Source organism: Thalassophryne amazonica, chromosome 10, assembly GCF_902500255.1.
Source record: "Thalassophryne amazonica chromosome 10, fThaAma1.1, whole genome shotgun sequence".
Classification (NCBI taxonomy): Eukaryota; Metazoa; Chordata; class Actinopteri; order Batrachoidiformes; family Batrachoididae; genus Thalassophryne; species Thalassophryne amazonica.
In genome coordinates, this window is record NC_047112.1 from 31,359,479 (window position 1) to 31,384,533 (window position 25,055).

General features: G+C 41.3%; 2 protein-coding genes across 3 annotated transcripts in view; both read left to right on the plus strand.

Moving 5' to 3' along the window:
• ttc39a (tetratricopeptide repeat domain 39A) overlaps positions 1 to 7,592 on the plus strand; it is a 116,145-nt gene extending 108,553 nt beyond the window's left edge. For both annotated transcript variants that reach the window (XM_034179708.1, XM_034179709.1), the window contains 4 exons: positions 2,834 to 2,945; positions 5,207 to 5,321; positions 5,538 to 5,654; positions 5,993 to 7,592. In XM_034179708.1, coding sequence (XP_034035599.1) covers positions 2,834 to 2,945; positions 5,207 to 5,321; positions 5,538 to 5,654; positions 5,993 to 6,107 — 459 coding nt within the window. In that variant the 3' untranslated portion in view covers positions 6,108 to 7,592. The remainder of the gene's footprint in view (positions 1 to 2,833; positions 2,946 to 5,206; positions 5,322 to 5,537; positions 5,655 to 5,992) is intronic.
• A 4,184-nt stretch (positions 7,593 to 11,776) lies between these two features.
• rnf11b (ring finger protein 11b) overlaps positions 11,777 to 25,055 on the plus strand; it is a 50,608-nt gene continuing 37,329 nt past the window's right edge. The window contains exon 1 of the mRNA XM_034179710.1: positions 11,777 to 12,259. Coding sequence (XP_034035601.1) covers positions 12,137 to 12,259 — 123 coding nt within the window. The 5' untranslated portion in view covers positions 11,777 to 12,136. The remainder of the gene's footprint in view (positions 12,260 to 25,055) is intronic.

A 25,055-nucleotide genomic window follows, 5' to 3' on the forward strand; every position in this document is an offset into this window, starting at 1 on the left:
GTCTCGGATCGTGGTCCCCAGTTCTCCTCGCAAGTCTGGAGGAGTTTTTGTAAGGAGCTGGGGGCCACCGTACGTCTCTCGTCCGGGTATCACCCACAGACGAACGGCCAGGCAGAGCGGGCGAACCAGGACCTAGAACAGGCTCTTCGCTGTGTCACCTCCGCGCACCCGGCGGCCTGGAGTAACCATCTGGCCTGGATCGAGTACGCTCACAACAGCCAGGTATCATCTGCCACCGGCCTCTCCCCTTTTGAAGCGTGTCTGGGCTACCAGCCCCCATTATTCCCACTTGTGGAGGGAGAGGTCGGGGTACCCTCGGTCCAGGCCCACCTGCGGAGGTGCCGCCGGGTGTGGCGGACCGCCCGCTCTGCCCTGTTGCGGGCCCGGACGAGGGCCAAGACCCATGCAGATCGCCGGCGTTCCCCGGCCCCTGCATACCAACCGGGGCAGGAGGTGTGGTTATCCACCAAGGACATCCCGCTCCAGGTGACATCCCAAAAACTAAAGGACCGTTTCATTGGGCCATTCCCCATCGCCAAAATCCTCAGTCCGGCCGCAGTGAAGCTGACACTCCCGGCTTCACTGCGGATCCATCCGGTTTTTCATGTCTCTAGACTCAAGCCATACCACACCTCACCACTCTGCACCCCTGGACCCGACCCACCTCCTGCCCGGATCATCGACGGGGAGCCGGCATGGACTGTTCGTCGGCTCCTGGACGTCCGTCGGAAGGGTCGGGGTTTTCAGTACTTGGTGGACTGGGAGGGTTACGGACCCGAAGAACGCTCCTGGGTGAAGAGGAGCTTCATCCTGGACCCGGCCCTTCTGGTCGATTTCCACCACCGACACCCGGACAAGCCTGGTCGGGCGCCAGGAGGCGCCCGTTGAGGGGGGGGTCCTGTTGTGTGGGCCGCTGAAGAGGAGGTACTGCTGGCCCACCACCACCAGATGGCACCCTGCTTGGAGTGCGGGCTCCAAGCACAAGAGGGCGCCAGAGCCACTGGGAGTGACAGCTGTCACTCAGTCATCTCATTACCATCACCATAAAGGCCGGACGGCAACTCCACCTCCTCGCCGAGAAAACTTCTACGACTAGAGGTAACCTTCTCTGCTGTGATTACTGATAATCTAATATTGTTCTGTGTGCAGTCGCATGCCCGTGAAGACCCAGAGGAGGGACAAACGGGAGCTGCACGAGTGAAGACGTACCTGGAGGTGGAGGTTATCCCTCCCGGAGGAATTAATTGTAAAGGTTGCTGGGTGTGAGGACTCACACTCACCACCTTCTGTTTCTTGTCTGCCAGCAGTACCAGGGCCGACAACGGAGGACAGAGACCACCTGGGGACTCAGGGCTTGGCGGCTTCAGTGTTCTTCAGGCCGTTGGTGGTAGAAGCGGTGTGGGCCCCGGCTCTTCGTTCATCCGAGGTCTCCTATCTTCAAGCCTGCCCACAGTCCTCCTGTATATAATTGGCATCCTTATTCTTGTTTGTATTCCGTTGTGTTCTTTCACAACATTAAATTGTTACTCCTTTTCTTATCCATTGTCCGTTCATTTGCGCCCCCTGTTGTGGGTCCGTGTTACGACACTTTCCCAACAGTGACTTGAGAATCATCACTGGTTGTAGCCGCCTCACCCACTACTATGAGTTCTATGCCAAAGCGGGCATGCCCTCTTTGTCTGTTAGGCGATATATACATTGGATGATCTTGCTTTACAAAACTCTTAGTGGTCTGTCCTGACCTATATATCCAGTTTACTTCAGAGATCTGAAAGCCGTTACGCTCTGCACTCAAATGTCATGTTTTTGTGTACCTCATGTCTGCACTGAAGCAGGAAAGATTGCCTTAAGTTTTCCAGCTCCCTCGGATTGGAACGTTCTCCAGTCTGAACTGAAACTGTCCAGGCTGACTTCCTTGAACACCTTCCGGTCTATTGTAAGAGATCGCGAATGAGATTCTTTTGTGCAATGCCTACGTTTCTTCTGTTTGAGATTTTACATCGTGTGCAATGTTATGATGACCAAGATGATTGTATTTTATTTATCACCAGCGTTCTCATGTTGATGTTAACCTGCCCATTATGATGTGTGCTGCTGCCTTTCTTGGCCAGGTCATTCTTGTAAAAGAGGTTTTGGTCTCAGTGGGTTTCTACGTAGTTAAATAAAGATTATTATTGTTATTAACACTCTTGGTGTCAAACTTTGCAGTATTGTATCATGTTACTATGCTAGTGCAGTTAAACAATGTCCATGAGTTGATGAGAAAGAGTTCTTGTGATATACGTTGCAAGTGATCAGTGGTGGTGCCATCTTCTTCTCATGTCTAGATGGTTGTGGGTTCCAACTCATCCTAAGACCTTTGTCTGTGATATTAGTATAAATGGTGCTAAAGCTATTCCACATTTACATCTGAACAGTGTTAAAGTGTTCTCCACAATGATAAAAATACACTTTCATGTCTTATAAAATAACTGAGTGTGAAAGTTACAAGAGAGAGTAATATTTTGATACTGTTGTAACTGTAGTTGCAACTGGAGATAATTATTTAAACTGAAGAATAGTGTAACTTTTTACACTATTACGCAGCAGGTTAGGGCTAAACCATTTGTCCAGTCCATACAGGGAGAGGTTGGTGGGTCCGTAATTATCACTCTTCAGAGGACATCGGAGCTGTCCCCCCCATCCTCACTAAACTAGCACTACACCACATAACTGTTAGTAAGGTCACTGTTCTGGAACAGAAAGAGGTTGTTTGCTTTGGAACATATTTTCTGCTTGACCTGTACTGACTTTGTATCTTCATGGTGCATGTGTGTGATTGTGTGTTCACTAGGAGATGATGTATATCTGGAATGGCTACACTGTCATTGGCAAACAAAAAGACCTGACTGAGGGGATGCTGGAAACACTGGATGAGGCTCAGGCTAAACTCGAGAAGAGCCAAAGTATGTAAAATCATCAGCCCCGCAACTGAATCTGATTTCATGACATCTGATGCTGTACTGATATTTTAAAAGTTAAATACATAAAAGCAAATCTATAAATACAACACTCTGTTTCATTCTCCTTTTTCATGAATTGAATTCAAAGATTTAAGACTTCTTCGTGTTCACAGATTTGTTAAAAACTGCTAGTTAGTACTTCACCTATACTAAGATAATCCATCCATGTGGCAGGTGTGGCGTGTCAAGATGCTGCCTAAACCAGATGATTACTGTACAGATGTTCCTTGGACTTCCTCATAATAAAAGACTGCTCTAAAATGTGCAGTTGATCTTGAAAAATGTCTTTATTAGGTGAAGAAGGTGGTCCTGGGCTGGCATTACACATGGTCTGCAGTTGTGAAACTTTTTGAAAATGACGTTGGAGGCAGCTTATGGTGGTAAAATGAAGTTTCAGTTCACAGGAAACAAATCTGGTGAACATTCCTACAGTCAGCATGGCAGTTGCACTAGACCTCAAATATTGTGATACAGTTATATGTAAAGGTTTGGGCACCCCTGATGATTTCCACGATTTTCCTTTATAAATCATTGGTTGTTTGGAACAGCAATTTTAGTTAAATATATCATACAGCAGACAAACACAGTCATATTTGAGAAATGAAATGAAGTTTATAGGATTTATAGAAAGTGTGCAATAATTCCTTAAAAAAAAAAGTAGGCAGGTGCATAAATTTGGGCACCCCAACAGAAAAAAAATATTTAGTAGATCCTCCTTTTGCAGAAATAACAGCCTCTAAAACACTCCCTATAGCTTCCAGTGAGAGTCTGGATTCTGGTTGAAAGTATTTTGGACCATTCCTCTTTACAAAACATCTCAGGTTTGTTGGTTTCCGAGCATGGACAGCCCACTTAAAATCACACCACAGATTTTCAATAATATTCAGGTCTGGGGACTGAGATGGCCATTCCAGAATGTTGTACTTGTTCCTCTGCATGAATGGCTTAGTAGATTTTGAGCAGTGTTTAGGGTCGTTGTCTTGTTGAAAGATCCAGCCCCGGAGCAACTTCAGCTTTGTCACTGATTCATGAACATTGTTCTCAAGAATCTGCTGATATTGACTGGAATCCATGTGACCCTCAACTTTAACAAGATTCCCACTACCTGCACTGGCCACACAGCCAAATAGCATGATGGAACCACTTCCAAATTTTACTGTAGGGAGCAAGTGTTTTTCTTAGAATGCTGTGTTATTTTACAGCCATGCATACCGCCCCTTGTTATGTCCAGATAACTCCATTTTAGTTTCATCAGTCCACAGCACCTTATTTCAGAATGAAGCTGGGTTGTCCAGATGTGCTTTAGCATATCTCAAGCGACTCAGAAAAGGGTTCCTCTGCATTACAGAGAACCCTCAGCATCTCTTTGTGCAAAGTGCGCTGTACAGTTGAACGATACACAGAGACACTATCTGCAGCAACATCATGTTGTAGGTCTTTGGAGCAGGTCACCTGATAACCACAAATGGCCACCTTAAATACCCTTTCTCATGATTGGATTCACCTGTGTAAGGAGGTCAAGGTTCAATGACCTTACCAAACCAATTTTGGGTTCCAATAATTAGTGCTAAATTTATTCAAATCAGTAGAATGACAAGGGTGCCCAAATTTATGCATCTGCCTAATTTTGTTTAAATATTTATTGCACACTTTCTGCAAATACTAGAAACTTAATTTCACTTCTCAAATATCATTATGTTCGTCTGCTATATGATATATTTAATTGAAAATTCTGATCCAGACAACCTATGATTTATAAAAGAAAATCATGAAAATTATCAGGGGTGCCCAAACTTTTGCATACAACTGTATCTTTGGTGTTGTGCTGTATCATAAAACTGAATATGCAGCATCTGTGCTGGAACAACAGTCTGTCAAGCACAATCAGTTAAAGCCAAGGTTTCAAACTCACAAAATACAGACTCTACCAGCACCTTGATAAATCATGTTGCATGTTTCCTCCCACAATTTTGTGCACTCAAGTAGACAATCCCCAAATTGCATATTATTCATAAAGGCAAACATACTAAATTGGCAATTTTATTGACATTTTGCACATTTGACAGAACCAGTGCTCACTGTGCACTGTTAGTAACTCAGCATGCAGGTATATTTGCAAGTGCAGAGGTGGTTGCATATGTTTTACACATGCAAACCTTTCTTAAATGAGGCCTCAACTCTTTCATTTCTGTGTTTTTTTTCAGGAAGTGAGTTCTTTATAGATGACCAGTGTTTGATAAGTCTTCTGAAAGGTCTTTGTCTCAAACATCTGGGACGTCACGAGGAGGCCGAACACTACTTCACCCTCATCCTCTGCAAGTTAGTCACTCTCACTAAATTACACACATTCAGCATAACACACACACACACACAAATGAATTAACAAGTCACAGTTTCAAGAGTAGTTAATCAAATAAAATGTTTTATGCATCCTTTATTGATTATTAATTATTAATGTACTTCTACATGTGTCACACAGAAAGAAAATCTTTGCTTGTGCTGATTTCACTTGCTTTTGTTTGATATTTTCTGCAGCGAGGCCCAGATAAAGTATGACCATTACCTGGTCCCTAATGCTATGCTGGAGCACGGCCTTCTTTGTCTGGAGAACGGCAGAGGAGATGAAGCCATCAAACTCTTAGAGGCAGCAAAGTAAGTCCTAACAAGCAGAATGTAATATTCCAGGCAGCTTAACCCATAGAAAGAACATTCTGGACTCACTAACTGCAATTAAGTAATTACTGTCCTTTACTGACAGAGTGTAAAAGTTCTTACTTTTCACACTGATTTTAACATCAAATATTCAACACCTGTTCAGCTTTTTGGGCTCTGATTAAAGATGATCAGTGCCAGAATGAACGACAAGGCAGACGATGTCCTGTGATTTATGGATATTTTGAGGGTCCTTGAATGAAAACATAATTTGGATCAACAGCTTTATTTTCACATTTACTTATGAAGTAATTGTACATTACATACTTCTGTTTCAGGAATAATTACAAAAACTACTCCATGGAATCACGGACACACTTCCGCATACAAGCTGCTCTGCAGAAGGCCAGAGGCACCAGTGAGAATGGCATCCTTGTGCCCTCTAGCCCATAATGGCCAGGAGAGGGCACACTAGAGCAGAGACAGCTTCCAGTTTTCAGAGCCCCATGATGCACCACTCAGCCTAGCACAGCCCCGCCCAGTGAGATGAGCAGTTTTTTTGTCATGGAGCATAGGCGAACTGGGACCCTTTTTTTTATTGTGTTCTGCCCAAATGGGCAGCTGGACCTTTGAGTGAACCTGCCTGCTCAAGACTGGGCAAATCTTCCTGCAGGCATTTGTCCACTACCTTGTGCAGCTTGAAAAAACGACAAGTTTAGAAATGTGCCGATATTTGTCAACATTGATTATTTGAGGCTTGTTGCCAGTCATAAGGTGTGCAGTACACTACAAAACAAGTTAACTGTAGCGTTGTTGTAGGCAACCATTTGCCAAATGATGTTTCAGTTGCCCCGGAAGTGGTACTTTGGGACTGAGAATGACATCACACCTGTTAAATATGTTCCAGTTTGCACACAACACCTCAACTAGGATGCATCCAAGAAACTTTTAGTTGTGCTTGGTCTTTCAGAGTATAGAGAGCTACAAAACAAGTGCACAGTCCATCAAAGAGACCCCATGGAAGAGGTCAAATGGTGCAGCAGCTATGTTGGTGTTTTTCTGCTTGGATTGGAGCACAGTGTAGCCAGTCATTGTTTGCAACATCTAACAGAGTGGCCAATATTAGCGCCACCTGTGAATAAATAGTGTGCGTGCGTGAATGTGTTTGTTTGTCTGTATGTGGCCCTGCGACAGACTGGTATCCTGCCCAGGGTGTACCCCACCTCATGCCCTAATACTACTGGGATAGGCTCCAGACCCTGGTGACCCTTAATTGGACTAAGCGGTTAAAGGTGAGTGATGAGTGTGTTAATAAATAACACATTACATGGTATTTCATGCATAAAAACACTGTAGCAACATGTCCGCAGACAGATGTAGGACAGTACTGTGAGTAGTACTTATTAATTGGACACAAAAAGGTAGATGTGCTTAAAATAAATAAATGTGCTTAAAAACTACAGCTTTCAATTAATGTTGATGCTCAGCTTAGCCATCTTGGATTGTGAACTTGGGGTATGTGGTGTTTGAATGAGTTGCTCTTGCGCTTATCAGGTGGCATAACTGGGGAATTATAACCTCCGAGTGCAACTGGAATGCACCAGTAGTGTGTGCAGGTCTGTAACCGAGTACCTCAGCAACAGATTTTACTGATTAATACCTTTTAAGTTGGGTGGAGGAACTCGGCAAAATCACCTGAGGAGGAGATGGGTTAGCATGGAAACCTGCACCTGCTTGGTTGCCTACTGTTGCATTAAGATAGAAATTGCCTCCAAATTATTCTGAGAGATCAAAGTGCTAATGCAAGGTTGTTGGGTCAGACCTGAAGACACGAAAGTACCAAACAATTCCCTACAAGTGAAGAACACTAACTGCAGTAACCTCTGGCTAGATTGTTACAAAACTCTTACATCTTTTCAATTCAATATATAAATTATAGGTTATTAATAAATTAAACTAGTGTATAGTGCTAAATCTCAGCAGGAGGTATCAATCAATCAATCAATTTTTTTATATAGCGCCAAATCACAACAAACAGTTGCCCCAAGGCGCTTTATATTGTAAGGCAAGGCCATACAATAATTATGTAAAACCCCAACGGTCAAAACGACCCCCTGTGAGCAAGCACTTGGCTACAGTGGGAAGGAAAAACTCCCTTTTAACAGGAAGAAACCTCCAGCAGAACCAGGCTCAGGGAGGGGCAGTCTTCTGCTGGGACTGGTTGGTATCTCAAGTGTTATACATATAAAATAAGGTCTAAACCTTATCCACCAATTGAGCAAACATATTGGCAATAAAGGAATGAAAAACTCCATTTTACCAGGAAGAAATCTCAAGCAGACTCAGTGAAGTCATCTGATTTGTCTACTCCACTTTCTGTCAAGACAAACAACAGAACATGCAAAAAATAAAATTAAAAATGAAGCAGACAGATTGGACAAATCATTTAATTAAAAATGACTTGTGCTGCCATAATTTGTAACACTTGTACACATTTTATGCACTTTTGCTGAGATTTGCTGTCTTTCTCCTGTGTTTTGGATTTTTTTAACTTATATGATAAAGATATGAATTTATTTGTTAGATTTACAGATTTTTGATTGGTTGTTTTTAGTTACATTGAATGATTGTGATTTCTTATTACATTCTGAGTCATACTGAAACACACAACAGGACTAACTGCGTCTGTACTGCTTTCCAGTTTTTTTTCTAAAACCTCTTTTGTCTTTTTTTTTTTTTTTTTTTGAGGTATGCAAGTCCACCAGCCATGCAAGCTCCCCTTACACACACGCACACACACACAAACCCTTAGACTCACAGTGAGAGTTATGGCATTTGTATATTGTAAATGGTACCTTTTACACCAATTGTCCCATTTTAAGTGGACAGATGAATGTGTCTTTTAGAAAGGCGGACTCCCTCCTTCTCTCCTCCTGGTGTGTGGGACAGTCTCCAACAGTACTTGAGTTTGAACAAACAGCCTATTCATGCCATGGCCATGAAGGCCTGCATGTTCATCAGCCTGTTGCATCTTCAGCAAGTGAAGCTCTGAGCAATGTCCTCTACAGTCTTCCTGCTTTGCAAGCATATTCTGGTGCTCCTGTATCAGTCACGCTCGAGGAGAACCGAGGATGTGTATGTCATGGCTCAAAACGTTGCTTTGAATAATATGTGAACCATTACAATGTCTGAAATTGTAAAACAATGGGGTTTGTCTCTAATTGTGTTGGTGGTAGTTTTTTCAAAAGTGTTGTGTCCCAGCAGCAGTGTCGCAAAGCTCAAATGTCGTTTCAGGTGTTGGAATTAGAGGGCTGCTGATTTATTCATGTTAAGTGTAAGGTTTGGGATTCAAGGCATTGACCAGGAGTCAGTGCCAATGTCTTTACAAGGTGGAGGAATATATAGCTTTAATTTGGTTACATCAGCAGTCTCTCTCTGGTATATTCCAACAATAAACATATTTTTTCATGTTGAGATATTAATTTTATCCTGTTTCTTCCCTGCTGTTTTTGCTGATATTACTAAAATTATAACTAAATTTTGTGGCATTGTGATGTTTACATAAGCATAATATTTGTGAACATGGCTATCACAGAGCAGATTAACATTCTTGTACTTACGTTTGTGTTGTAATTTAAGATTAAATGATCAAAAACGATGACAAACTAGCCAGTTTTTGTTGTCTTATTATTATTGGTTATTTGCACCTCAGTTCATTTATTTCAGTTTTAATTTTTTCCCAAAACCAGATGTGGCGAATCAAGTGGAACATTTCAAGCTGTTGGTGATCACAGCACATTAAACTTTCCTTTTGAGATGGACTTTGGAACAATGTTACAAAATATGGGTGTTGCAATAATTTCAAAACATTCCGGTGTTGCAGACCGAACGGTCCACCCCTAAAAATTGGTCCGCCCTGCCTACACTGCGCATGCGTCATTTCGGAGCTCAGCTGCTCGTCTGAGACAGTCGCTTCACGCAAAGTGATCAAATGGATTAATGGGATTATTAACTATCAGATGGGGAGGTGATCTAGTGATTAAGGTGTTGGGCGTGAGACCAGAAGATCCTAGGTTCAAATCCCAGCCTGACTGGAAAATCACTAAGGGCCCTTGGGCAAGGTCTTTAATCCCCTATTGCTCCCGGTGTGTAGTGAGCGCCCTGTATGGTAGCACCCTGACATCGGGGTGAATGTGAGGCATTATTTGTAAAGCGCTTTGAGCGTCTGATGCAGATGGAAAAGTGCTATATAAATACAGTCCATTTACCATTTAGATGACAAGGTAAAACCTCATTTTAAGCAGAAACGAGGCGATACATGTGACGCTCTGAAATGACAGACATGCTGGAATGCATCAGATAGCAGCTTGTGTAGCCGTGTTGCTCTGATCATTTCCTTCGTCTTTATGATGAAATAATGCTGAATTTATGTGGAAATGATTGTTGTACAAAAGCTTCAGATATCTGTCACTGAGATAGATGATGGCTGGAGTGCAGTTTTAAGCAGAAATGAGGTGATAATGCGTGAACTGCGGCAATGACGCATGCGCAGTGAAGGCAGGGTGGACCGATTTTTAGGGGGCCCATTCGGTCGACGACACCGGAACACTTTCGTGTTTTCTGTCACTAATTTACTGTAATGAGGAAAAGGTTTATCATCATCTCCAGCCACACGTTCTACCACTTTCTGAATTCCAGCTTTACTTTCTGGTTTTGTTGTACATTTTGTCTTGTATATTAATTTTATGTGTCCCCTCCTGTTTTAACTAATATAACTGAAATTATTGTATTTTCTGGACTATAAGTAAAAAAAAAAAAAAAAGGGGTGTAATGGTACACAAAAAAATCAGTTTGGTACATTTTTATTACAGTGGAAACAACACAACATTAAAGATTCTTCAAACTTAGTGCACATAAACAATGTCAAATGTGTATGTGCTGTCTTTAATTCTGATGTGTGCCGTTTTTTCGGTAAACAATAATTGTGGACTAATTGCTATCTGAGGTAACTGGAGTGTAAACATAATTTCTCCACTGTGAGATCAATAAAGTATATCTCATTTATCTTATGTTCTTTAGGCTAGTGTGTGAATGAGTAGTCTTTCCAGGTTGCTCCTAAATGATGTTTTCTTGAAATTTTGTGAAATATGTGTTTCAAAAATAAATGTGACTTGTACTCCGGTATGACATATGTTTTTTCCTCTTCATAATACTTTTTTTTTTTGACAGATGTGACTTGTACTCTGGTGTGATTTATAGTCCTTAAAGTACGGTATAACCAAATTTCATGGCATTGTGCAAAAATTATGCTCGCCACACAGTGAGCATCATTTCTAGCCTTTCACTTGGCAGGTGCCAGTTGTCTGTAGGTGACAGACTAAACTGCAAATAAACTCAACCAGAGGCGTTCCTAATTTTTTGCAATCCAGCTAGCATCCACTAACCATCCAGCAGGTGGCAGTCACATCTATGAGGTGTTGTATAGGCAAAACCAAGTTGCTTTTTGATTGATCTGGCACATCAACATTAACCACCATATAATCACTTAATCCTCATTATGTGTTCTTTTAAATGGATGTGTTACAAGATGACATTATTTATCGTTTTTCAGTTATTACTTGCACAAGCTGTGGAATAACTTACCCTCTCAACTCTACGCTGTTAGCAGCAGGAAAAATGCCTGGTATCGCATCCAAATTTATATTTAAAGAACAGCAGATATTTGCCTCAATTTTACGATATCTGATTATGTACGTTAGTCTTCTTTTGTCAACATGGCAAGTTACGAATAACGAGAAAATAACACATTTAACTTATAATATTGAAATTGGTTTGGAATAGGTTAGCAAGAAAACCACGGAAGAGTTGTTGACTGTGTCACAGTTGGAAGTATATTAAATTCCACTTACAACGACTCGTTTGTCGATTTTAGCTCTGTGTTTATGTTTTAGCAATGGACAATGTGTTTGCGAATATGATTGGACGTGAGCAAGCGCTTCCTCATTGTAACAGAAAACCCATTGGTTCGTTTTTTCTGACGGGGCGGGGCTTCGTTTTTGCGACGTCACCTTTTGTGGTCGCTAGGCTGCTGCTATTGGAAAGTCCCTACTCGTTAGGGAGGCTTCTGTAAAAAGAAAAAAGGCAATGATTAACGTCTTTATCGCCTTGCTGCCTCAGTCTGTGTACATTTCTGCGGGATTGCTTTCCGGTCGTGGTTTTGTGTAAACTGCTAGATGTTTGACTGTGAATGCTAGCTTGGTGTTAGCAGGCTAGCTCTTTGTGTGGCTAGCAGCTAGCCGAGGGGATGGTTTGTTGTTGTTGAAGCCAGCAGTTCTCCCATCGTCTGGGAGAGGACATTCGCCGATTGAAGATTATCTTTTCATAGTTCCTGACACATTAGTGAAGGCGCTCCCTGAAATCTGCTGTGTAACAACAGAATAACTACACCGAGAACGGGGACAGTTTGACTGAAGAGGGAGGAGATGGGAAACTGTCTGAAATCTCCGACCTCAGATGATATTTCTTTGCTGCACGAATCCCAATCGGACCGAGCCAGCTATGGAGACGGTACTGATCCGGACCAGGAGCCACCACCCCCATATCAGGTAAGCTGGACCAACATCCAACACAATAAGATCTTTGTGGTAGTCTAAACCAGATCGGTGGTCTCGTTTTCTTTCCGCTCCTAACAGAAGCACAAAACGGTAGTAAAACTGTCAGACAATTCTTAACGTGTTAAGCAAACGGCATCACGAACCCATTGACCCTGTGCCTTCATGGCTTTGATACTAATCCGCTTTGTTATATCCGAAGGTCCTGTCTCTGTCTGCCATTTATGCTGCATTCATTGAAAACTGGGAACTCTGAATTTTGATCTCTGACTAAGAAAACCCAAAATAAAACGTCATCAAAATTCTGGATTTTTTTTAACCCCGACTTTCACATTTGACGTCATTCCCCAAATGATAAATGATCAACTTTTTTGTATCAGACTTTCAAGAAAGCACAGAGTTTCTGTAACCTGTATGTACTATCCACCACATTGTTGCCACAACAGTAAAGCCTTTGTTTTCTCTGAGATTAGCAGGTAAATCACAGGAATGAGCTGAAGTGTTTCAAGAACAAACAACTGGGCTCAGTACTGATACTGTCATATCTCATTGGACAAAATGACAGATCATATGTTCAGCATCCAAATCTGCAAGTGATTAATGAAATGAGTCAGTGTGGGCCCACAAAATTTCCATAAATAACGCTATTAAAACTACTACATATTCAGCGCTGAGATTTTGAGTTCTAATAGACACAGGTGAGTTCCAGCGAACCTCCTGTTTTGAGTCATGTTGTCCTCTTTTAAATTGCACAATGGCCAAAAGATCATATAAAGGCAGACAAGATTATCATGCTGTTTGTGAAGCCTTGTTGCTAATTAATTGCAGGGTCCTTGTGGCCAACACGGCCGAGATTGCTTGTTCTTAATTTAATAGCGCATCATATGACGTTCCTCAAGTAGTATTCGATTTCAAAAAAATTTGAAAGAATATTTCAAGAACACACACTACATCAGTGACGTTATGCCATACATTATCCACTGCGTTGCTGCAAAACAATAAAATTATTATTTTGTTCTAATTCTTGAAGTAATAAGACAGAGTCAAGTCTGGGAGCATGCAGTGGTGCTACACTTTGCCATATCCACGATATCACAGAACCACCTTGGGTCCTGGATCGCAACCACCTCGGCAGACAACTGGTCCATTCCCACGTCTCTAAAATAGCCATCTATCTGCCACAGCGAGGTGAAACATGAGGTCCCCTTGGCCTTCTCCAGCCAATGAGGTCTTCAACACTCAGGCACCTGTGTGGTGGATCACGGACAGAGTAAGGGGCCACATCATGGCCAAAATGTCAAGTGAGTCTGATCTGAGTCTCTCTTAGTTTTTATTCTTGATTTAATAAAACAATAGACAGGGCATATTTTTCACATTTTTTTCACTCTTCTGTTTCTTCAGTTAAAAAAAAACTTGTGGGCATCTATGTGACACACACTGCTTGGAGGTTGAAAATAATTTTGAGTTCCGCTGTATATTGAATGCATTGCTGTTATGATACATGACAGTGCAGGACAGTATCGTCTTCATTCAAATACAGTAAATCAGTTTTGGCATAATACACATAAATATTGGGGCATTGATTTAAGGGATGTGGCTGGGGGGGGGGGGGGGGGGGGGGGGGGGGTGGACTTCAGCCTTAACCAGAAAAAGTAATCGGTGTGAGCTTCTGGTACACACTTTCAGTTTCAAATCAAAGCACCTTACATCTTAATTGGGTGAATGTGGCACATTTTGTATTGGCCTCTGTTTTTTAAGGAGGTTGTTACAGGTCTGGACCAAGATGTTTGACATATTAACTATTGGAGAAATTTTGAGTTCTAATAGACACAGGTGAGGTCCAGTGAACCTCCTATTTTGGGTCATGTTGTCCTCTTTTAGGGCCCTTTCACACAACATGATTGAAGCCAACTGGCGCATGAAGGAGGAATCATATGCCACTTGTGAAAAATCTGAGCCGCCTTGTACAGCAGTCGCCACAACCATTTGGGCACAGCACATGCTCTCTACATTCGCATGCCGTTCGCGGTGAAAACCCATTCAAATGGCGTGCAAGATGAGGTCGCACTGCCATCTGATTGTGTTTGCAGCATTCGCACAGCGTGTCGAACGCAGGTCGGACATATTGTGCCGCGGCCAAGGAGCAGAACGAAATCAGCCATGTCAAACCATGGCCAAATGGCGCCATCGAGGCAGCCTTCACACCTGCGGCCAAATGTTGGCAAATCCCGGACGACTGGCCATTCGACCCACTCTCGGCTGGAGTTGGCCAAAGTCCAGGTGCCACCCAAGAACATCCAACACAACTCGTGGGGCACTGAGAAAAGGCAGGGCTGTTCGCACAGCTGGCATGAGAGGAGAGTGCAGGCGACCATTTTCGACCTGGCTGTGAGAATGGCCACACATTTCCTAAGTGCCCCAAGAGTGTTCCATTATCAAGCCACACAAATGTCATGCAATTGCGGATTAATTGCAAAGATTATGTAATTGTGATTTTGTGTCATAGTGACTTGATTTTTAAAGTCAGCAAAACATCATGGTCTGTTCAGAAGAAATACGCTCAGGAGCAGATTTGCTTGATCACAAACCTGTTTACAATAAAAGTATAAAACCAGACCCTTCAAACTGGTTTTTTTTTGTTTTTTTTGACTGAACCTGGCCCAAGAGTCCCAGAAAAATCCGTAAACCAATAAATCCAGTAACTATGGTCTTATTAACAAACCCAACCTTTGTATTGCTGTCTAATGCTGAAACTACCCAGTTGCCGTGTTGGTCACCTGGGTATCTCCAGGTAGACGCATGGCATATAACCCCAGCAAAACAAGTTTGGGGGCAGGGATCCAGATATGAAGAATGTGTGGCCAAACTGATTGTATAGTGCAATGTTATAAAAGAAAGAAATGCATGAAAAGGCACAGAAGACTACAGAAAACAAGTGTGTGGTGATTGACAGAAGAATTATTACAACAGTTACCCAGATCAAGAACACTCCCCAAGAGGTAGATGCACTTGTGTGAAAGTCAACAGCCGAGAAGGCTTCATCACAAAATATGCAGGATGTATCACAGGTTGTAAGCCACTGACAAGATTCAAAAACAGCAACACTACGTTAAAGTTTAAAACAAAAAATGAAGTCATTAAGGTGAACAAAGTTGATCCATGTACATAATGAAGTGTCTCTTAAATTGTTAGTGACTATACAATACTTATCCCCCAGGCTGCTCACAGGTAACGTGTTGATCATTATCAGGTCCGTAGCACCCCTCCTGGTCCGTCAGAAATACGACAACTACTGTCAAGTCCTCGCAGACAAAAAAAAGCTGGGAATCCCTGCCATGCAGTACACTTTGACCATATGAACTGAATTTTCATGGACTAGAAAGAAACACCAGTGTTTGGTAAAGATTTGGAAGAGAGTCGCTCACAGCTTTCTTGGCTTTAATTGATTGTCTCCAGGGTAATCAGGGCAGCGACTGTGGTGTCTGTAGTTGTTATTTCTTGATTTATGCAATCGACAGAGAGACCAGGCAAAGTTGTAACAGTGAATTTACTGTCTGGTGTTGTGCTTTCTTTGTGTGTGTGTGTGTTTTTTTTTTTATGGTAAAACATGGCTGGTATTTAGGGCTTGGCAGGAAGATTGCTTGATATTGGGTAAACCCAAGCCTTATCTGCAGATTTAAGCTATGCATTTCTCAAAGCATGAGAACCTGAAGGACAGTACAGTGTGAAAATTCTTATTTTGGCACGCAAAATAATTATTTTACATTCAGATTATTGCAGTTACCAAATACAGCCATGCACAACAGAGATCAGTCATTTTATTTAAAGCTGTACCACCTCTGTTTTTTTTTAAGGTTTAAATCATAAAAATATTTTTTTGTGGCACCACTATAATTTGATTTCTTAGCATTTAAATAAGGCAGTAATAATATGATATTGACAATATGATCAAAATTCACATTGTTTGGAAACTGTTTAGAATTTCTCCACCTCAAGGTGAGAATTTCAAGCGATCAGTCAGCCATGACCTACATTTTCTCTACGTTGATTGTAGACCCTGCAGCAGGTCTGTAATCTACCGCTTCTGTAATGGCCTCACTTTGTAGCTTGAAACAACAAAGCAGTGCTCCAACCTGCTGCTTTGTTGGTTTATTGTTTTGCTGTTTTTCAGAAGCGACAAGTCCGCTTCTTGACCCCTCTCAAAGCCATTTAAAAATGTCAATCGTGAGTCACTTTTGTGTGGATTAAAGTTATTAACTGGGACTCTTGGCTTGTTTCAGGTAAGAAATGAGAATCGTCCTCCGTTCCGTTTGCACACCTCCAAACGCTACACCGCTCTCTGCTGAGTCAAGTTAGAGTCCGGACAGAATTAATAACTTCAAAGTGAATCACCGCTTAAATCAAATGCCACCTCTTTCTAAACATTGTAACACAGACAACAGACTAAAATGTTTTTTCCTCCCAAAACGAGACGTCCTGCATTCTTTATGAATTACATTGATGTTGACTTGCAGCACAGCCGGCTGTAAGAGTTCAGCTCAGAGGTATGGAGTTAGATTTGTGCCATTAATGTCTGAAAGGAAATGCCTTTGGGAAAAACTACATATTTTGTTTATTTTTATTTATGTCCAGAGATCGAGGATCCAGTGACCAATTTCATATTTATTTACTTTAAGACTCAATAAAATGTTATTTACACAGAAAACCTGTAAGTGCACAGAAAATTCACAGGAGATATTGATAAGGCAATTGATAAAGAATCGGATCGATAAGCGGAATTGATAATGGCATCGATATCGATAAAATCTTATCAATACCCATCCCTTCTTATTTATGTTAAAATGTGTTAGTTATATCGGATCGATAAGCGGAATTGATAATGGCATCGATATCGATAAAATCTTATCAATACCCATCCCTTCTTATTTATGTTAAAATGTGTTAGTTATGCCAAAGACGTTTAAAAACAAACAGATGTTTAAATGTTTTCAAAAAAGATGTTTAAAATACGACAAAAGATAAAAATACAAGAATAGAAAGTTCTTTAAAAACACGTTTTGAAATGTTTGAAAAGGGTGTAAAATGTGTGAAAGAATAGAAAGTGCTTTAAAAACATGTTTAAAGTGTTTACAAGGGCTGTAAAATGTGTAAATGCATAGACAGTTCCCCGTCCCCTGCAGCTGGCAATCTTCCAAGATGGACGGCCCAGTGCGCCAGGTCACGTGACCAAAATGCCTGTCTATTATGGGATGTCTATGGTGCAGCGTAATGCAGCAAATGTGAAACGGTCGAATATTTTGCCACCATCAACGCTATATTTTATGGTCTGAAATCTCACACGATTAACCAGTCAGATTTGTGGAACAAATGTAATTGGATTAGAATAGAAAATAAATAAGTGGGATTTGTGCGTTAAACTTGTGTATGGAAAGTTTTGTGTGTATGCCTTGTGAATGAGGCCCAGTGCCCTTCTTAAAAATATGCTTTGGTTTGTAAGATCTGGTTATGAGTGCAGATTTATTTACATTAAATACTTTGTCACTAAACAACATTCTCAATTGTCAAAATACATGAGAATTGCAGTGTGAAATGTTTAAGTAAATCTTAGTCCAGATTAGGGATGGGTATCGAGAACCGGTTCCTTTCGGGTATCGTTAAGAAATGATTCGATCCACCGACATCAATAAGCTTTGTGCTTAACGATTCTGTTATCGGTCCTTCAGAGTGGCTGTTGTTTTGGCGGGTGTTTGTCAGGAAAATGATTATTTCTCTACATTGATTACAGACCCTGCAGCGGGTCCTTAACTTTTCTGCAGCGTGGCTTTGCTTTGAACCTTGAACCAATCGAAGTGTGGTTCGCAGATTGAAGCAATGCTTCGGTCGATTGCTTCGTTTATTTCTTTCTTTCGCTTAATTTTCCCCCACTAAAACCCTAAAGAGCATACGTCTGTGAGTATTATTTACCTTTTCTATGTTAAACCGACCTGTTATGGTCTTCTGAAACAGTTGATAGATGTATTTTATAACTTAAAAACGGGAGCGATGCTAACGCGTTAGCATGTCTATGGCATTTTCAGTGTTAAAAGTTAGCATTTAGCAATTGCAGCTGTCATCACATTCGGGTGCATTTGTTTTCAAATTGTAATATTCCTTAAATTTATTTTTGCTTATATATTAATAATCTAATGATTATTACAAGGGCTGTCAATAAAGTATAAGTCCTTTTTATTTTTTTCAAAAACTATATTGATTTCATTCATATGTTTTTACGTCAGACATGCTTGAACCCTCGTGCGCATGCGTGAGTTTTTCCACGCCTGTCGGTGACGTCATTCACCTGTGAGCACTCCTTGTGGGAGGAGTCGTCCAGCCCCTCGTCGGAATTCCTTTGTCTGAGAAGTTGCTGAGAGACTGGCGCTTTGTTTGATCAAAATTTTTTCTAAACCTGTGAGACACATCGAAGTGGACACAGTTTGAAAAATTAAGCTGGTTTTCGGTGAAAATTTTAACAGCTGATGAGAGATTTTGAGGTGATACTGTCGCTTTAAGGACTTCCCACGGAGCGAGACGTTGTGCAGCACTCCCAGGCGCCGTCGTCAGCCTGTTTCAAGCTGAAAACCTCCACATTTCAGGCTCTATTGATCCAGGACGTCGTGAGAGAACAGAGAAGTTTCAGAAGAAGTCAGTTTCAGCATTTTATCCGGATATTCCACTGTTAAAGGAGATTTTTTTAATGAAAGACGTGCGGACGGGTCCGCGCATCGGGACGCAGCCGGCGCGGTGCGGTGGCACAGGAAAAACACCTCCGTGTTGATAACCATTTGTAAAATCATGTCGGCTTTTGATGGCTTTCAGGGGAGTGAGTATATGAGAAATTGTTTAACAGCTGGACATGTTCCAACTTGTCCTTAAGGCTTCCAACAGAGGTGTTTTTCCTGTGGCAGAGCGTCGCGGCGGCTACGAGCCGACGCTGCAATCCTATCGCTGCAATCCTATAGGACCTATACTTTATTGACAGACCTCGTATATACAATTTTAGAGAAAGAGACAAAAAGAACCTGAATAGAAACACAACAGAAAATATATATCAACTAACATAAATAAATAAATACATACAGAAATAAATGTTTCCTGTGAACACCTAGTGACTCTCACACCTCCATTTCATCTCTGTCTTATTTAAGTTTAATGACAGTTTGTTTCGGTCAAACCATATTTTCAGTTTGTTAATTTCTTCAGTGATTTCCTCCAGAACTATCTGCCAAACTAGAAAACTGCTGTATCCTTGTAAGAGCAGAATACTACTGGAATGAATTTGAATAAAGAAAGTTGTTTTTTTTTTTTTCTCACCTAAATGGATTCAGCACTCACTCCAGTTTATTGTCTGGAATAGTCCCAGATTGCATTTCAGAGCTTCTAGAATTCAAACATTTTCGTGCAGGTGGTGTTGGGGGGTAATTTTGGGTTTCAGCTTTTTTGTTTTTCACCACTTTCATCCCTGAATATGAGTTGTGATTCACTTTTGTGCGGATTAAAGTTACTAACTGGGACTCCTGTCTTGTTGCGAGAAAGAAACGAGAATCATCCTCCGTTCTGTTCACACAGCTCCAAACGTTGCTGATGGGTCTCTACAACCCCTGGCAAAAATTATGGAATCACCGGCCTCAGAGGATGTTCATTCAGTTGTTTAATTTTGTAGAAAAAAAGCAGATCACAGACATGACACAAAACTAAAGTCATTTCAAATGGCAACTTTCTGGCTTTAAGAAACACTATAAGAAATCAAGAAAAAAAGATTGTGGCAGTCAGTAACGGTTACACTTTTAGACCAAGCAGAGGAAAAAAATATGGACTCACTCAATTCTGAGGAAAAATTATGGAATCACCCTGTAAATTTTCATCCCCCAAATTAACACCTGCATCAAATCAGATCTGCTCATTGACATTGACCCTATGCCATGACATTGACCCTATGTGTCTTTTTGCAAGGAATGTTTTTGCAGTTTTTGCTCTATGGCAAGATGCATTATCATCTTGAAAAATGATTTCATCATCCCCAAACATCCTTTCAATTGTCCAAAATATCAACATAAACTTGTGCATTTATTGATGATGTAATGACAGCCATCTCCCCAGTGCCTTTACCTGACATGTAGCCCCATATCATCAATGACTGTGGAAATTTACATGTTCTTTTCAGGCAGTCATCTTTATAAATCTCATTGGAACGGCACCAAACAAAAGTTCCAGCATCATCACCTTGCCCAATGCAGATTCGAGATTCATCACTGAATATGAGTTTCATCCAGTCATCCACAGTCCACAATTGCTTTTCCTTAGCCCATTGTAACCTTGATTTTTTCTGTTTAGGTGTTAATGATGCCTTTCGTTTAGCTTTTCTGTATGTAAATCCCATTTCCTTTAGGCGGTTTCTTACAGTTCGGTCACAGACGTTGACTCCAGTTTCCTCCCATTCGTTCCTCATTTGTTTTGTTGTACATTTTTCGATTTTTGAGACATATTGCTTTAAGTTTTCTGTCTTGATGCTTTGATGTCTTCCTTGGTCTACCAGTATGTTTGCCTTTAACAACCTTCCCATGTTGTTTGTATTTGGTCCAGAGTTTAGACACAGCTGACTGTGAACAACCAACATCTTTTGCAACATTGCATGATGATTTACTCTCTTTTAAGAGTTTGATAATCCTCTCCTTTGTTTCAATTGACATCTCTTGTGTTGGAGCCATGATTCATGTCAGTCCACTTGGTGCAACAGCTCTCCAAGGTGTGTTCACTCCTTTTTAGATGCAGACTAACGAGCAGATCTGATATGATGCAGGTGTTAGTTTTGGGGATGAAAATTTACAGGGTGATTCCATAATTTTTTCCTCTGCTTGGTCTAAAAAAGTAACCGTTACTGACTGCCACAATCTTTTTTTCTTGATTTCTTATAGTGTTTCTTAAAGCCAGAAAGTTGCCATTTGAAATGACTTTAGTTTTGTGTCATGTCTGTGATCTGCTTTTTTCTACAAAATTAAACAACTGAATGAGCATCCTCCGAGGCCGGTGATTCCATAATTTTTGCCAGGGGTTGTAGTAGCCATAAAACTGGTGGATGCTGATAATCTAAGTAGATGACATCACTCCTTGTCAAGTAGTTTTGTTTACGATAGGATGTCAAGTTTAGGCTATGTTCTAACAAAATGCCAAACTGAGTCATTGTGAATGTTTTTCCCCCCATTGTGTGTGACTGTCTCTGTGTTCACTCCTGGCATGTCTGGGAAAGAAGCTGGTGAGATGAGTGCTGACTCATAGGACAGTGCTGTGGGAAATACAGCACCTGTGTGTGTGTGTGGATTTGGGGTGGAATCATCCCCAGGGTTGCTCCCTAACCTAAACCTACTGCACATTGAGATCTTTTTGACCACATTCAGTTTGGGGCAACTGTTTGTTGTGATTTGACGCTATATAAATAAAATAGATTTGATTTGATTTTGATTTGATCTTCATGCTGCTGCAAATGATCTATCCTCGTAAAAATAAACTGCCATGTTCAGTGTTCTTCACTTTTCCTCTCCCTGTTGTGTTATCACAGAAAATGGCAGAGACTCCTGCTCCTCTGCTCAAATGTGAGATCCCCTTTCAGAAAGCTTTGTTCCCGTAGTGGTCTGAGTGTGCACATTATTGGCCGTGTGGTACAGTCACAGAGCAGTGCATAGTAGAGTCCCATCAAGGTGTCACATTGCTGTAAAAATGGACTTAAAAATACCTTTACAAGGGGTGCGCTAGCAAGTGGGCAATGGAGTAGAACGCGTGTACAGTGAGCTTCGCACAAAGTTGTATTTTAAGTCTTTTTATTTGACATTCTGACCAAAAGTGTGCCACTGCAGAATCATCGTAGACGTGGTTGGATTATATGAGGCGGCTCTTGCTCTATAAAATGGCCAGCAGCCTGCGAAAGTACAAGGGATCTTCCAACGAGACCAACTCCGACACAGGTAGCAGTGTAGAAATGTGTGGACATGGAGGGGCGTATGTGGAGGTCAAATATCCGCATATTGAATGTGGCTGAAGAATTCTCGTGCGCACCAATATCTGTGTCCAAGTTACTCAAAGACATGCTGAAGATGGATAAGGACGTGCTGATTGACTGATCACATCACACTTTACAAGGTAAAAGAGCAGACGGCAAACCCAGAGCGATCATCGCTAAGCTAGATGTAGATAGATGTAGATAGCTTTTATTGTCATTGTCATAACAACAGCAAAATTTCCGCACTCACATTCCACATACAAACAGTAATTGATCTACAATTATTACTTGTTTACCGTAATAATGGCACACATCAGAATTAGGACAACACATATACATTTGACATTGTTTATGTGCACTAAACTTGAAACAGTCCGTTTTCCAATTGAGGCGATGTGAGTGTGTTGGTAGCCGCTGCAACTGTCAAGTCGCGCCGCCTGCCAGGTTGGGAAAGACTGGAGGCCTGCCGCAGAGAGGGAGGGGCAGGAAGAGAGGTGAAAGGAGAAAACTGGAGCATGCTTCAGTCCATGTGTAAGTCTGTCAGTTTATTGTCCTTGTGGGTTGAGATAAGAATGGAGCCGAATAATCTCACCAGAGCCTGGATAAATTCCTCTGGAGGTAAACAGTGGGCAATTGACCTTGATGCTAGATAGCCTGTCGTGTTGCAGCCGAGCAGTGAAAAACACTTTTAACAGTTTCCACTCGCACAGCCAAATCCCAATTATGAATTAAGAATGTTTCCAATTATGAATTAAGAATATTTCCAATTATGAATTAAGAATATTCACCGGCCTCCGAAACCTTCAGCTTCAACTGCAAGGCACACATCAGCTCCAAGGTGTCGTCCAATTTGCGTCTGAGTTCAAGAGTCAACGCAGTCTGAGAAAGCACTGCCTTGCCAACCTCGTTAATCATGACGGACAAGTGAGGGCCCGTGGTTCTTGATGCCACCGTCTTGCCAATTTTCCAGTAGATCAGGGCAGCACATAAGCCAAAAAGTACCAGCCCTGCTACCATGAGACCAAAAATGAATAAATCCTCGACATCGTCAACGGAGAAAGGTGCCAAGCATGCCACACACCAGGAACTCCAGGAGTCGAGGACATAGCCCGCATTCCATCTGGGTAGGCAGGATCCCCCGGTCCTGACCTTCTTGTAGAAGCTGCACTATTTTCAAGATTGTGCTGACATCCTCCGCCGAGTACAAGAAGCTGGTCCACTCCGCTACAACAGCTCACCCATTCTTATCTTTCCTGATTACCCACCCAGCGTTGTCCGTGAAAGGCTGGCGTTTAATGACGCTGAGAAACTTCTTGGAGGACGGCAGGGAGTGTGCTACGGGCTTCTCTATCCCGCACAACTGTGGTTCACCCACAACAATGGTACAAAAGTAATTTTCAACAACCCAGCAGAAGCTATGAGGTACATCCAGGAGAATATCGTGTGAGGACAGACAAAATGAATGCTGGTAAAACTGCCCCGTCTTATGCCTTTATTTTGTTCAGTGTATAATTACAACATTATTGCAAAATTATATGATCGAGATGCATAACCCATTTCGGACCACGGGGCTCGTTCATAATATCTGTCTCTACTGTTTAGACCTTAAAAGTCGTATTCTTGTTTGATTTGTGACACACTCACTATAATATCATTCAATTATCAAAGCCTTTTTATTTATTTTATTATTATTATTTTAAGTATTTTTTTCTTTGTTCTTTAATATTATTATTTTCATATTGATAAAAGGAATTAACATTTTTAGTTATACTCAACCTTTGTGCAGAGCCTCCTGTGAAGCTAGAGTTCTGATAAACACAAGGTGTGGACTTTGTTAGAAGGGGTTTCTTTATCACCGTGCTCTTGTTGGTGACTTTTGGGGTGGGGAACCTGTTGCATCTATACATATGTTATAACTACCTGTTTTATCTATGTCAGAGTGTGGTTCATCTCCTGTATGTTTTAATTTTACAAATTGTGCCAACATAAAAACAGTAACTTATGGCTAGCCCATTGTTGAACACTCCAAAAAATATTTGCCAGGTAAATTTTGTTTGCTGGAATGTGAAATCTCTCAATCATCCCTTAAAATGTAGAAAGGTTCTTGCCCATTTAAACCAGTTGAATACTGACATTGCATTTCTCCAAGAGACACTTCTTAATACTTTTGATCATTCAATTTTTTCACTCCAACCTTCACCCCAGATCTAGATGTGCAGCCAATTTAATTAAAAAGAATGTCTTGTTTAATGCATCTAACGTTGAAGCCGACCCACCTGGGTGTTATATGATAGTAGTGGGTATACTAAATAACACACCTGTGGTGCTAGCAAATATATATGTTTATTAGACCCCATTCCTACCAGGCTGCTCAAGGAAGCCCTACCATTATTTAATGCTTCGATCTTAAATATGATCAATCTATCTTTGTTAGTTGGCTATGTACCACAGGCTTTTAAGGTGGCAGTAATTAAACCATTACTTAAAAAACCATCACTTGACCCAGCTATCTTAGCTAATTATAGGCCAATCTCCAACCTTCCTTTTCTCTCAAAAATTCTTGAAAGGGTAGTTGTAAAACAGCTAACTGATCATCTGCAGAGGAATGGTCTATTTGAAGAGTTTCAGTCAGGTTTTAGAATTCATCATAGTACAGAAACAGCATTAGTGAAGGTTACAAATGATCTTCTTATGGCCTCAGACAGTGGACTCATCTCTGTGCTTGTTCTGTTAGACCTCAGTGCTGCTTTTGATACTGTT